This window comes from Musa acuminata, chromosome BXJ3-7 (genome assembly GCF_036884655.1).
Source record: "Musa acuminata AAA Group cultivar baxijiao chromosome BXJ3-7, Cavendish_Baxijiao_AAA, whole genome shotgun sequence".
NCBI lineage: Eukaryota > Viridiplantae > Streptophyta > Magnoliopsida > Zingiberales > Musaceae > Musa > Musa acuminata.
In genome coordinates, this window is record NC_088355.1 from 2,880,882 (window position 1) to 2,894,879 (window position 13,998).

General features: G+C 36.8%; 1 protein-coding gene and 1 long non-coding RNA gene across 2 annotated transcripts; both read left to right on the forward strand.

Annotated features, from left to right (window-relative positions):
- Positions 1–549: 549 nt before the first annotated feature.
- On the forward strand, positions 550–4,544 carry LOC135643383 (uncharacterized). Its single transcript, XR_010498230.1, has 3 exons — positions 550–668; positions 3,889–4,086; positions 4,333–4,544. It is a non-coding gene; the product is annotated as an uncharacterized LOC135643383 (long non-coding RNA).
- Positions 4,545–6,053: 1,509 nt separating this feature from the next.
- Positions 6,054–13,540, forward strand: LOC103990730 (glyceraldehyde-3-phosphate dehydrogenase GAPCP2, chloroplastic). The gene is made up of 15 exons (XM_009409977.3): positions 6,054–6,270; positions 6,556–6,644; positions 6,744–6,811; positions 6,887–6,925; positions 8,310–8,410; positions 9,327–9,439; positions 10,472–10,571; positions 10,688–10,834; positions 11,108–11,168; positions 11,287–11,384; positions 11,456–11,598; positions 12,568–12,651; positions 12,730–12,819; positions 12,900–13,232; positions 13,325–13,540. Exons 1-14 carry the CDS (start codon positions 6,169–6,171, stop codon positions 12,952–12,954), a joined length of 1,290 nt encoding a protein of 429 aa, XP_009408252.2. The 5' UTR covers positions 6,054–6,168; the 3' UTR covers positions 12,955–13,232; positions 13,325–13,540.
- Positions 13,541–13,998: the final 458 nt, after the last annotated feature.

A 13,998-nucleotide genomic window follows, 5' to 3' on the forward strand; every position in this document is an offset into this window, starting at 1 on the left:
TTCATTAATCAACCGTATGTTTCGCCAAGTGATTGGTCGCATTTCCATTAAACATTTTTGTAGCTATCAAGAAATATCGTAAAGAAAAAGAAAAAGGGGAAATATACCCGTGGTCAAAGTCAAAATCTTGGTGCCCAATCTTCGAATACACAGCAAAAAGGCTCCTATCGTGCGCCAACTCTGACGTCGGGCCCACATCGCGACCTTCATCGGTAGTAAGACCGAATCTTAAAGCGGGGACTCTCTGATCCAACGGCTAGTCGACATCCGTTGGAGCTCGCGACGGCAAGCGCACCGTTGTCTCCGCGGCCGAAACAAGCGACGAAAGGTTCCCGCAGTTTTTGGTTTTTAGATAATGGAACCCCTTATTCTTACCCGTACGTGATTGAAGAATCACCACAAGACTTTTTCGGGCCCCGCAGGTCAGTGACCTAGAACATTTCGTTTGGGTAGAACGACGGAGCTGAATACTAATAACGACATATAAATAAATAAATATATGTATATATATATATATACATATGTATATATAAACCAGTCGTCTTCAGACGAGAAGGCGTCGCTCTCGTTCTCAATCCTCTGCAACGGCACCCCCCCCCCGCTCTCTTTCCTCTTCGCCTCCGATCTCTCGGGCTTCCTAGCGTCCGATCTCGTCGATCATGTCTTCGGTAAGCGATCCTATCCTCCTACGGAGTTCCTGTGCGACTTGTGATCCCTTTTCGGTCGAGTTAGCCCACGGGTTGCATTCTTCTTGCAATCGATAGGTGCTATAGTGTTCGTTTTTCTTCTTTCTTCGACATCGATGAATCGGATGTTGATTATGCAAACAAGTGTGATACTTTCCTCGGAGTTTCCTAATCGAGGGAAATTTGGGAAATGAGTGGTTTGTTTAGGTCCGCCTACTGGTTCCTGCCCCGTTTGGGGATGAGCAGAATGTTGCGGGAGAATGACTGTGGTGTATCGATTTGATAGGTTATGGAACTTGATTGTTCTTACATATATGTAGAAATTGACGATTTTAGGTTTATTTCTGTAAAACCCAGTTTTTTTATGATGTGTCGTCTTTCATTGTCTTTTGTGCTTTTTGTTTAATTAGTATTTCTGATGCATTTTCATGTTCTAAGTGCATGACGTCAAGTAATTCGGGTCATAGGCTTTATGATAGGAGTTTGAAATCCAGACATGCATTACCTGTTTGTGTAAGATAATTTTCTGTTAACCCAAGACTTCAATTTGGAGTGTCTGAAGAGATTGTTTGACCTAGAGTGCTTATACAGATCATATTAACTTGAAAATATTTACAGGTTTTAGAAATGTCTGTTGATACTTGATTTAGTTACAGCTGGACAAGCAGCTACCTAGAATTAGGTATATCATTCTTCTCACTTTTTTCAGCTAAGCGCCTACTGTCAAGCTTCACACTGAATGTAAGAGGATAACACTGTCCTTTCTTCTCCAAGCGGGAATTAAATAAATTTGGCATGATGTTTCTTATCAAACATGTCTCTTATTTTTGGGAAATTCTTAGGGACATTTGGCCTTAATTTGTTAAAGCGTATTAAACATGAAACAATGAAGTATTAACATAATAAGCTGCAGAAGATACTGGAATGTTGGTTCGATTAGGTTTTTTTACTACATCCACTGAAAGAACAATGAGTTTCTTTATTATTGAAGCAATGGTGAAATTGTTTGATAGCTAAAGATAAACATAACTTTTTACTTCTATTTTGTGATCCACATGCAAATTACAACAACCATAAAAACAGCAATCCGTCTTATAAATTCTAGTACCACCAGTCTTTAAAAACTCATTAACCATAAGGACCAATATAGGAGCTTCACTAAAACTTGACCAACATAAGGGATCTGCAAAATATTTGCATCAATTTGATCCTCTTCCTCTCTCTCTTTCTTCCACCCCCACCTCCTTCCTCCCTCTTTCTTTGTTTGCTCCTCCATTCCACTTTATTCCTCCTGGACTTATAGTGAAGATCAGTTACTAGAAAGTCCAACATTTCTTATTCCTAGCTGCAATTGGCTGCCATATTACATTGTTCTCTGCGTTTCTTTAAACCTTATATAATTGTTAAGACAGCTAAAACCTAATAATCTCTTCTTATGCAACATGCTCTTCTCATGAGCATCTACCGATTTAGCTTCTTGTTGCAGACACAAACTTTACTAATCACTCTGCATATTCTTTGGACTAACCATGTATGTATACTTTGCTTTGATATAATTCATCTTGTCTCAACTCTTATTGACAACACAAATAATCCTGCTTTCTTTTCACATTTAACATAATAGGATCTCTTCAATAATTAGTCTTGGGTTCATTTGAGGCTCCTAGGAGTGTCTTCTACTCTGTCATTTGAGGCTCCTGGGAGTGTTTTCTATTCTAAGTTCAGTGGGTTGAAGAGAATCATGGATTAATATAAGAGGATACTCTCTTTTGGTTGTAATGCTAACTGAGGATAATTAGATTAGTTTAAAGCCAAATCAGTAGGTCCATTTTTTTTGCAAATTCTGTAAAAATTAACTCTATCTCAAATTTAGCCATGAATTTTTTGGTTAGGTTATTATGGTATCCTTTGCTCTTCATAACTATAACTATAAATTCTCTACATGTATTTTTCCACACTGTAGCATAGATGATTTTGAAGCCCCATTGATAATACTAGCTTTACCTGTATCTGGTAAGCTCCTTGTTTGTCTCCAACTTCACCATTTGTTATATGCATAGTACATACAATTGCCCGATGAGTTGCCAGATAAAACATAATTCTGGGAGAAATAAATCAATCAATCAATGCCTGATCTTACAGATTTCATCTCACATGTCGATGTGTTAGGTTTTTTTATAGTTTATGTATGTTGCCTTCTCAATCTTCTACGTTGTTGTATTTTCATGTCAGACAAATTATGTGTTTGAATGAAGTGTTTCTTTTCAAAGTTTTACTTTGTTATACTTGTGAGAAGGATTATTGTGCTTTCAAGTCCTTGAGTGAACCTTCACTTTTCGAACTCTTGCTTATGGGAGTACTCAAGTGAATTAAAATTTATTTAAGGAGATAATTGAAGTTTATTCAAGGAATAAAGACTCCAAAAACTTGTGCTAATCTTCTGTGTTGAGAACTAGGAATAATTAATAACAACGAGACATGTGGTTATAGACATGCTAACATAGCTTAACTGCAATGTGCTCATAGGCTGTTTTTTTCCTTTTTTAAACTTATGTAGTTCCTAAGGTTGTTCGAATTTTTTTTTTAATAGTGAGAAGTTGAAGAAGCTTGCCTGTTGATTGCTACTCTGCCATGACATGATCCTTAGTCCTTACTCTTTGTTCTAATAATTGTAAATTTAGATGCTAAGACATTCAAATTCCAAGCTACAATTCTCTCACTGACATCAGGTGGGTCAGCAATTCAACAGAATGGATGTTCCATTGGGAAAATTGAGAAATGTGTTTCTTTCTTTGTTAAAGCATGTATACCTATGTTAGATGAGGTGGAAGATATTATACAAAAAGTTAGGCTGTTGAGAGGATCCTCAGATACATAAATTGTATGGGTTTGTAATAATGAAGGAACAGAAAAATTATACATTTATGAACCATTAAGAATAGTTCTAATGAGGATAAAACTGAGTGAAGACCTATAGATGCATTGGTTTGGAGAAGTAAAGGAAAATATTAAAAGTAATTTTCAGAAAGAATAAATATGATGGTCCTTAGTTTGACTGGTTAACCAATGACTACAGGTCCTTCACTGTCATTTAAAATTAACTAGCAATTGCTTGCTTGACTACTGCTGCTACTTCAAGCTTCTTCCTCACCTATTTACAGTTTCGGTTTTCGTTCAGTCTTTTATCTTTTGAGTGCATCAGGAGAAGGGTCAACCACTGCCCAAGTTTGGAGAGTGGGATGTCAACAATCCTGCCTCAGCTGAGGGGTTCACTGTTATATTCAACAAAGCTCGAGATGAAAAGAAGACAGGTGCCAACTCCGGGGCAACAGCAACACCACCAAGAAATGATGCAGGTGGTTTCCAACAAGATGATACCTATCAGCATCCAAGAAAAAGTGTATGATCCTAACTTATGCTTTTCTGTTCCTTAATCATTGCTGAAATTTGGATCTAATGATTAGGAAAGAAAAAGATTGAAAACCCCATCTTTGGGATTTGATTATGCAGTCGTAAGAGATCCCCTGCACTCCTATCCATGATGATATTGATTTCAAAGTCAAACTAGTTTGAAACCGTCTTTTGCTACTTTCTGTCGTCACAAGCACAGTGCTCCAACTAACCATGATATTTTGATTTGGTTCAGCGGAAGTGGTTTTGCTGCGGTTGAATGCCTGCTGTTTGGAGCCAATAGGTACTTGTTCATCTTAGTTTGGGGTTGCAAGCATAAAGAATGTTTGTTTTATTGGAACAGATGCTGTTTATGAATAATTATCATATCTGGTTCGTGTGAATCGGTATTATTTGTAGACAAAAAAAGAGGGCAGATCGATGGAAGATGGTTTATATCTTGTTCAATTTTGCTGTATGATTGCCGAGTGTAATTAGAAGATAGTTATCTGTAGATTTGCAAACAAACACACGCATTCCTTGCATAGTTCTATAGAATTGTGCGCTCCAACACCAGCCAGCCTTAATAGTCTTCCTCCATGATCTTCTTCCTCCTTTACGGCCATTGTATCTCGTCAACCTAACCATTGTATCTCATGTTTTATCATATTATTCCATTCAAAATTCATTATATTTGGTCTTAATGTAGATGAATGAATGACTTCCATTCTATCGGGAAATATGCTGAGAGAGAGAGAGAGAGAGAGAGAGAGAGTAAAGCCAAGTGATGCCTGGAGCTCAAGTTTTGAGCCTCCCGCAAGCAAATGCTGCAGCTGGGAAGATCCACTGAGCCCTGGACGCTCATGCCATAAAGAGGAAATCCATCTGCGGTGCACCGAGCATCGACTCTCTGGGTGGGCTTCTCGTCGTCGAAGGTACACGCAAGGACGAGAAAGTGCCTGACTTTATCTTAGTTCCGTAGCAGGATTCTGTCCTGCTTAAACTTCTAGTAGAGCAGCATTTGGCACCAAAACAAGTGTTTGGTGTTTGTACTCATGCTGGAAGCTGCTGTAAGTTCCAAAGTTAACACCAAGTCACATAACTTTGGTAGATATCTAAGAAAAAAGGCATAAATAACTGAGAATTCAACATGAACTCTGTGAACAAAATTTTAACTTAAACAGTAACCCTGGAAGAGGAAGAAGAAGTGATCTCTTGTGCTAAACATATCTATGTTTCTGATAAGTGAGAGATCTAACTAGGAATTATCATTTTCTGATAAGTGAGAGATCTAACTTGTGCTATATATATATATATATATATATATATATATATATATATATATATATATATATATATATAATCCTCATTTTCTGTAGGATTTCTTTTTAAATATTTCAATGTTTCCATTAATTATATTTTTGTTTGATTTTTTATATGATCCGCCACCTCGTTTCATGTGCAGTGCTGTGATTAGTCATTTAACAATGTTTGATTTTTTTGTTTTGTGAATATATATTAATAATATATTATTATAATGATGGACGTGTGTCATGTTTGAGTTTGCTCGACGACGAAGTTATACCCGTTTCCTGGGTCCCGCATATGTTGCTTTCAGCGGCGGTAGGGTCCACATTGGTTGGTAAACGTGGTGTTGATGGTGTGACTCCGCCGGTCTGATTCGAGTCTTCACGTTTCGCTCGTGCCGTGATCTTTAATCGGTACACTGAGCCGCTAGAGCAAGGTAACGGGAGGCATCTCGAGAGTTATTAGCCGTTCGATCGATGGTCGTGATTACGGATTCGTCGGCTAAGATAGCGGAGACGATCATGACTCGGTTCCTCGCGGAGGCACCGGACCTGTCTCTAAACGGATCGTGCTCCCCTTATGGGTTATTTGCGGGTCCGTGGATCTCTTGCTTTTGACCCAGATTAGGATCCGATTCATTGCATTGAAGGCTTAAAACACTCGAAGGGGAAGTCGTCGACAACCTCGCTTCTCTTTTGCTTCCCGTTTTCGTCGTTCTATTCATTCTGCGATTTCTTCGAGGGAGAGACGAGAAGACGAGGGACAGGAGGGGAGAAACTCTTCGATGGCGTTCTCCACTCTCCTCAGATCCGCGGCTCCGGCTCTCGGTGGATCTCGCGATCGCTTCCCCTCCGATTCCGGAGCTCCGATTCCGCCATCCTTCAAGGTTCGATCCTGGGCTCCTCCCCTCGTGTCTACCGTCGTGTCTTCTCTCTTGCTTTGGTTGATGAGCTTAGCCCCCAACTCGATCTGACGTTGTTTGGGTATTGTGTGCTGATATTTAGACAAAAATGGCCTCTTTTTTTACTCTTTTCTGGTACAGAAATTGCAAGTTACCATTTTCTCATTATACAAATGATTTGTTGACAGACTTGATCTCTTTAGTTTAGTTGTATTACAATGTTCAATTCTTGAGCCATAATTTTTTTCTGTTGATCTTGTTCGAGCTCAGATATCTTGCATTCGGAGTCCTCGATCAGCTGGGAATCGTTCAAGCATTTTCGGCTCTTCATTCCCCTCCGTGGAAGCCTACTCGTCGCAGTAGGTTCTAACGTCTAGTTCTATTGCTTCTACTGGTAGTTATACTGCTGTTATCTTCTTTTTAGGAGCAGGCTAACGAGGACTTTCTAATGTTCTCAGGAGATCTGGTGCAAGAAACAATCAGCCTATCAAGGCCACAGCAACCGAGGCTCCTCCTTTTGTGAAAAGTAAGCTGGTTTGGTAGTTTTGACTTATACGTTCACTGTCGTGATAATGATTTCTTCATTGTGCTCTATTTATAGGTTCTCCAAGTGGTGGCAGGACGAAAATTGGAATTAATGGTAAATTCAGTTGTAGCCTGTAGCTTTAATCTGTATTTAACACAGTCATGCTATCCATGTCATCATGTTTCGCTATATAGTTATATGTCTCAATTTAGCTGCTAAAATTTGTGGACATAAACTTTGGTAGGACTAATGGTTCTTAATGTTCTGTTCTTCCTCTTTGTGACTCCATTCAGATTTGGATTTTAACAGAATTATTCTATTATATATAGATGTATATATACAGCATAACTCACCTTCATTATCAAATATTAACATTAAAATTAGTAAGCCAAATTTCTTTGTACATCCAACACATGATAACTTCTGATATTTCAACTACCAAGAATATAAAAAAGAAGCACATGTGGTCTCATTGCTTACAAAGATATGCTCCTTCGCTTAACCTTTGACCTTCTGTGGACTTAAATGTGATTGCTTAATCTTCCATGCTTAGATCTGTCACGACCCGAGCCTGATGGGTTAATTGGCCTATCAACTTTGTTTGGTCTAAACCACTGACCAAAATGTTTAAACTGAAGTTGATAGTAGTACACTTATCAGACTCTTATAACCCAATCTTAATCTTGTCCACTTTCGATGTGAGACTAATTGGGGGTGTTACAAGATCAGTATTGATTGAGACAGCCCACTAGGAATGAGTACGGAGACCAATTTAACTATCTTCCATATTCTTATAGACATCTATAGCTTTATGGAAAAGGTTTGTCTCAGGCATTGAACCTGATCTGCATTTTGCAGGTATTCTCATCATCTTGTGCACCAATTCATGTTGTTCCCTGTTGTAGTATTCATTGTTCACTGTGTATTTTGAAGCATCAGTTACTTATATAATCAACTAGCGAGGTCAACTTTTTATATTCATGGGAAGTATGGGGTGGCTATGTTGTCATTCTCCTAGAAAAATTGTGAATTTTTTTCAAATGAGAATTTTAAGTGCTTAGCTAATTGAGTGATAGGTAAAAAATCTTAGATAAAAGCCTTGTTATATTATATGAAATGTACATTTTCCTATAGTCAAAAGAGTTTAATTGGCTTTACCATAGATGTTCTAGTGGTGTCAGTGCATTCAAGAGCTTTTATGTGAATAAGTGAGAGCCAGGAGCTAACAAATGCGAAATGCCAAAGCAACATGTTCTGTGCCTAATTGTGTTTGTGTATTAACTTCTAGAATATTTGTTTGATCAGATATATATCTTAATAATGAATTGGCATTCTATAATGGAATAATTTAAAGAAGTAAAAACAATATTTGATATATTCAGAATATTTAGTTTCATATTCTATAATCATGAAGTCTTTCTTTTGTCTTAAATATTGAAAATTTTTGCTGCTACTTTTTTGCATAGTTCTGGTAAGTTTGAGTTGTATTTTCATACAGGTTTTGGGCGTATTGGAAGACTTGTCTTGCGCATTGCCACCACAAGAGATGATATCGAAGTAGTAGCAGTAAATGACCCCTTCATTGATGCTAAGTACATGGTGAGGAAGCTTGTTCTTATTTTGGTCATTTTGTTGGTTCTGTGGGGTTGTATTGGTACTAAAAGCAGTGAATTGTGTATGTTGCATTTGAGATAGAAAATTAGTGGGCTAAGCATCTTTGAAGTAATGGCCACTATGCTTGAGTTGTTATGCAATCTATTTTTAAGTTTCCTTCATAGTTTTAGCTCTTTGGTCTGTAATTTGTATCTCGATTTGTTGTTTGTTTTATGCTTTTTTTTACTTAGTTTCTGGTTGGTAAAGCTATATGGTATATTGACCATATTATTGCTGAAAACACTTGACGTATATATATTATTTGGTGATCTGTGAATCTTCCTATTAGATAATATTTCTAGTAAAAGCCATTTCTAGAGGATCACACTTCTAGAGGGATAAATAAAACATCAGACACACTATCAGTAGCCTTTACCATCTTGCTGAAAATTTGGGACCCGAGAGGATAGTGAAATAATTGCTTGGTTAGATTAATAAGATATATCCCATCAATCAGCATTCTGACCAAAGTTGAATTCACAAATTGTTTAGTACTTTTAGCATGTGAATTTTACATTTTTGTCTCCCAGCACAATCAAACTTTGTAATGGTATCACCGGAACAGAAAATTTTGATGGGTCCACTCAAATGGGCATAATTTGTATGTGTTATAATTGAACGGATTCCAGAAAGAGTTAAGGTATGCATGTAAATGGGTTTTGCTGAATTCAATTAGGTAAGCACTGATTTAAATGCTTGATAATTCTCAAGCATTTAAATCAGTGGTGGACTGGTGGTACTGCACGTATCGCTGAGATACTAAATCAGCCTTCATCATTTGTTAGCTGTAACATGTTTCTTAATTTATATGGATTGGGCAATATGTATGAGTTATTAAAATAATAGTAACATTTTTTTTCAGGCATATATGTTAAAGTACGACTCAACACATGGCATATTCAAGGGAACGATTAAGGTTGTGGATGGGTCCACCTTAGAAATCAATGGGAAAAGGATTGCAGTTACAAGCAAAAGGTATTTCACATATGTTTTCAAGATTGGTCTGATGTAACTTCTGGTTCCTTCTTGTGTATAATTTTTAAATTTATTTTCCTTGTTCCTTTTTCCTCCTATCAAGGGGTTCTAGGAGCCAAGTATTCATATACAAAAATAGGCTCCGTTAAGAAACTTAATGTGTCAGTGGAAGAAAGCAACCCAGTATCTTGTAGCATTACTGACACAAGTTGGACACACGCGTTGTGGTTAACTGAAACATGAATAACATATAAATTTGACAAGATAATAAACAATAGGAAGGTAATGACATATAGGAGACTAGAAAGGTGCCAAGGAAGATATATTTAGGTAGAAGCATGAAAACATTCAAAAATTAAGAGAGGAAAAAAAAGGTCCTTTCTTCAATGAAATATTAAACTAAAAAAGTTTTATGTACATTATGGATTTTTCTTAGTCCAACAGTCTTCTAATATTTTGACTTCATAGACTGACTTTGTAGTTAAATTTGGATTCTTAAAGCAGTTGAATTTCATAATCGAAGACTTTTATTTCTTTAATACCTAAGTTTACAAAGTCTCAATTTCTCATAGAACTCTCCAATCTTATATCCTACTTAATAAATAACTTTCTTGATCTAGAATATTTTGAAATAAGACTCATAAGTATCAATACAACTTAAACTAGGATTCAAATATATTATAAGTAAATATTCAAGAAACAGAAAGCCCGATTTGGTCTTAGTTTTGACTGGACTTGTATATAACTAGGATCTAACTTAAACCTAATTGACTACTGATTGCATTAGTTACTCCACAAGGTAATAAACTCCTTTTAGAATTTTTATTCAACATAAATGGCAATCATTTATCATGTTCTTCATTTCCTTTCATTCTAGGACTCTGAAGTAGTTGTAGAAGATTTTGATGTCTTAATTATTATCAGCTCATGGATATAAGAGAGATTATGTGGACAGTTGATAGCTTAGGAGTCATTGATAGGAACTACATGAATATTTCCAGATCAAAATAAACTGAATATTCTTCTTCCCAGAGATCCTGCTGTCATTCCTTGGGGTGATTTTGGTGCTGAATTTGTCGTTGAATCTTCTGGTGTGTTTACAACAATGGATAAGGCATCAGCACATTTGAAGGTATGCAGATTCTATTTTGCATGCTAAACTTCTTTATATTATTTTTGGTGCTAAAATTTGTTTTTATAGTAACAAAAAGGGTCTAAAGGATGTTCCTCTCTCTGATTTCCCCACAGGGTGGTGCCAAAAAAGTAGTAATATCAGCTCCATCTGTGGATGCTCCAATGTTTGTTGTTGGAGTAAATGAGAAGAACTATAAGCCAAACATGAATGTTGTTTCTAATGCTAGCTGCACAACAAACTGTCTTGCTCCTCTTGCCAAGGTATGTTAAATCTAGATCATAGAGCCTCTCTTTTAAAAGATCCCTTTAATTTGCAATAATCTCTGATAATTATTATAAATTTATAATTATCAGGCATCTTGTAAGGCTTGATAAACTTGTATAATTGTATTTGGTGTTTTTAGGGATTTTTTTCTTTTCCTATTTTGTCATTATATGCACATTTGTCATGCCTGTTTGGGACCTGAGTTTCTTGCAACATGAAGCATAACTTTGTAAAGTGTAGTGCTTAATAACAATTGTCGCATTTTATAGGTGGTACATGAGGAGTTTGGCATTGTTGAAGGCCTTATGACAACTGTTCATGCAACCACAGGTGTCTTTGTCTTGCACTCATAGACAGATCAGAGCTGCCAGAATGTGCTTTGCAACCTTTAGGGCCTTCTTTTCTGACATCATGATGCTTATATATGGCTGTCCTTGCTCTTTCACAGCAACACAGAAGACTGTTGATGGTCCTTCAATGAAAGACTGGCGAGGGGGCCGTGGTGCTGGCCAAAACATCATCCCTAGCTCAACTGGTGCAGCAAAGGTGAAATTGAAAATTTGAAATGGATTGTAATGCAACTATTACTTCAAATAACTTTCATCTTGTGTTTGCAGGCGGTTGGAAAAGTGCTTCCAGAGTTAAATGGGAAGTTGACCGGTATGGCTTTCAGAGTTCCTACGCCCAATGTTTCTGTCGTGGATTTAACTTGTCGACTTGAGAAAAGTGCCTCGTATGATGACGTGAAGGCATCAATTAAGTATGTAACCATGCTTGATTAAGATATTTTGCAGATCATCATCTTTGACTGCATTACTTGAATGCCTGATTATATTAAAATATTCTTTGTCAGTTTGTCTGAATTAGCATTAATATGAGGCATTTTGGTTTTTTGTTAGTCATTTGATTTTATTTGGTTGGCTTTACTGACACCACTAAAATTGATTTAGTTTTTGTCAGTACTGTTTTTCTTAATGGTATTACAGTATTTTTCAATAATATCAATCCCATACTTTGTCTTTGGCTCCATTTAATAAATTTATTTTTCAATCACAGCTTATAGAATGCAAGCTGGGCACCTAAGTTTCGTAGTCATACGTTTTTCTTTAATGTATATCAGTGTTTTTATGTTAAATGCTTAAGCTTGAAAGACCACTATGGAGACATGGGACTCTATTTGTGCCCTTATTTACTGATTTTTTTTCTTTGGCTATTGGAGACATCGACATTTGATTTAACTTTCTTTTCAAGGTGGCAGGTGTTTTTGATATTAATTGTAAACGTATACCTAAGTTAGTACTCCTGTCTTAAGGAAAGTTGCACCTGTGTCAGAGATACAGATGTATGCATATGGGATCTTAATGGAATTAAAATGTTTAACTGGCAGTTGATGAAAAATGGCATGCACATATACAATTTAGTGGAAAAGGAGCCCTTTTTAAGAAGTAATTAACAAACTATGAGACTTTAACCATTGTCATTATAAAAAGATATGCATGAAATTTTAGGAGTTAATACAGTAGTAATTTATGTCAGTTTGTATCCCGGTGGACTTTGTCAAAACTCTCATATTGAACATGCATTCATATGGGATGTAAGTTGCTTTTTTTTTTTTTTTATTCATCTGTTTACCTGCAAGCATTGTTTTCTTTCTTCCATTCCCCCCCCCCCCCCCCCCCCCCAAATTTGTCTCATGAGATGTGCATGTAATTTTTTTAGAATCTTTCAGGTATGCATCAGAAGGTCCACTGAAAGGCATACTTGGATACACCGATGAGGATGTTGTTTCTAATGACTTTGTTGGTGACTCAAGGTAAAACTTGGTTCAACTCTTCTATACTACTTGGACTTGTTGCATAGGTTTTAAACTACACCCATTCTATTTTTCCAGGTCAAGTATCTTTGATGCTAAGGCTGGCATTGGACTAAGTGCATCGTTTATGAAACTTGTGACATGGTATGACAACGAGTGGGGCTACAGGTTAGGACATTGCTAACTATTTGTTTATCATCTTCCATCTTTGCAACATCAACCTAAACCTTTAACTCTATTTTTTTCAGCAACCGAGTGCTAGACCTGATTGAGCATATGGTGCTGGTGAACGCAAAACATTGAGATATGATTTTGCTTGCTCAAATGGACTATATCTAAGCTACAATTTTGATGAGGGGCTTTAGTTGTTTTTTGTTTCCACATTATGAAATAAAATGTTATTCTGGATTCGATCAACATTTTTACGATTTAGTTTGAGTTTGAAGGACATCTATCATGATTGTAATGCAACAGACTATTCTTCCTCTTGGTAGTAATGCAACATTTATACAACAGACTACTGTAATGCAAAGATAAAAGAAGCAATCTCGTGTGCACTCCTGCTGATACTGCTCAGCCTGGTATCTTCTCTCCATGTCGTGTTGTCCTCTTTCCTTTAGCTTCACCATAGTCTCTTTGTCATTTCTTATACCTGATTCAATTGCTGTTGCAGGGTTGCCAGCAGCCGCTGTCTCTGCCAGAAACCTTGCTCCGGTGATGGAGTCTCCCAAGTGTTGGTTGAGGTACTCTCGCTTGTGGCAACTCCATGTTGGTGTTTAGGTTGAGGGGAAGAGTTGGTGTTTGATTTGGGAGTTTCTCTTTCCAAAAACATGCTTGAAATGGATGATTTCGTAATCTTTATATCTCTAAAGGCTGCAATTGCTGGCTATGATCTAAATCGTACGTCTAGAACACTTGGTGCAGTGTCTCAGAAACCTCCCATGCCAAGATAGGGCTCCCATTTGAGGATTCGATGAGACAAGGATGATTCTAATGCTCAAATTAGATGGAGAATCTATTTGTAGGATTTCCTTTTACATACGAGAGTAGATAGTTGTTGATTTGGATTCTTTGGAAAGGACAATGATGGTTATAGGACAAAAAGGTCTTCAAAGTATTTCTTGTGTGGTATCTCACAAAAGATATATCCAAAATATTAAAGAAAAATTTGAAGCACATGACAGGATCCTCCTCTTCTTCTTCCCAATACTGAGAGAGTTCTTGAACTTGCTCAGAAATTAGGGTTCCTCATCCTGTCTAAAGTTTAGTATCAGAAAAGGAATACATTTCTTTTCATTTTTACTTTCAGCAAATTTATATGTTTTATTCAAGTTGACAACACAACAG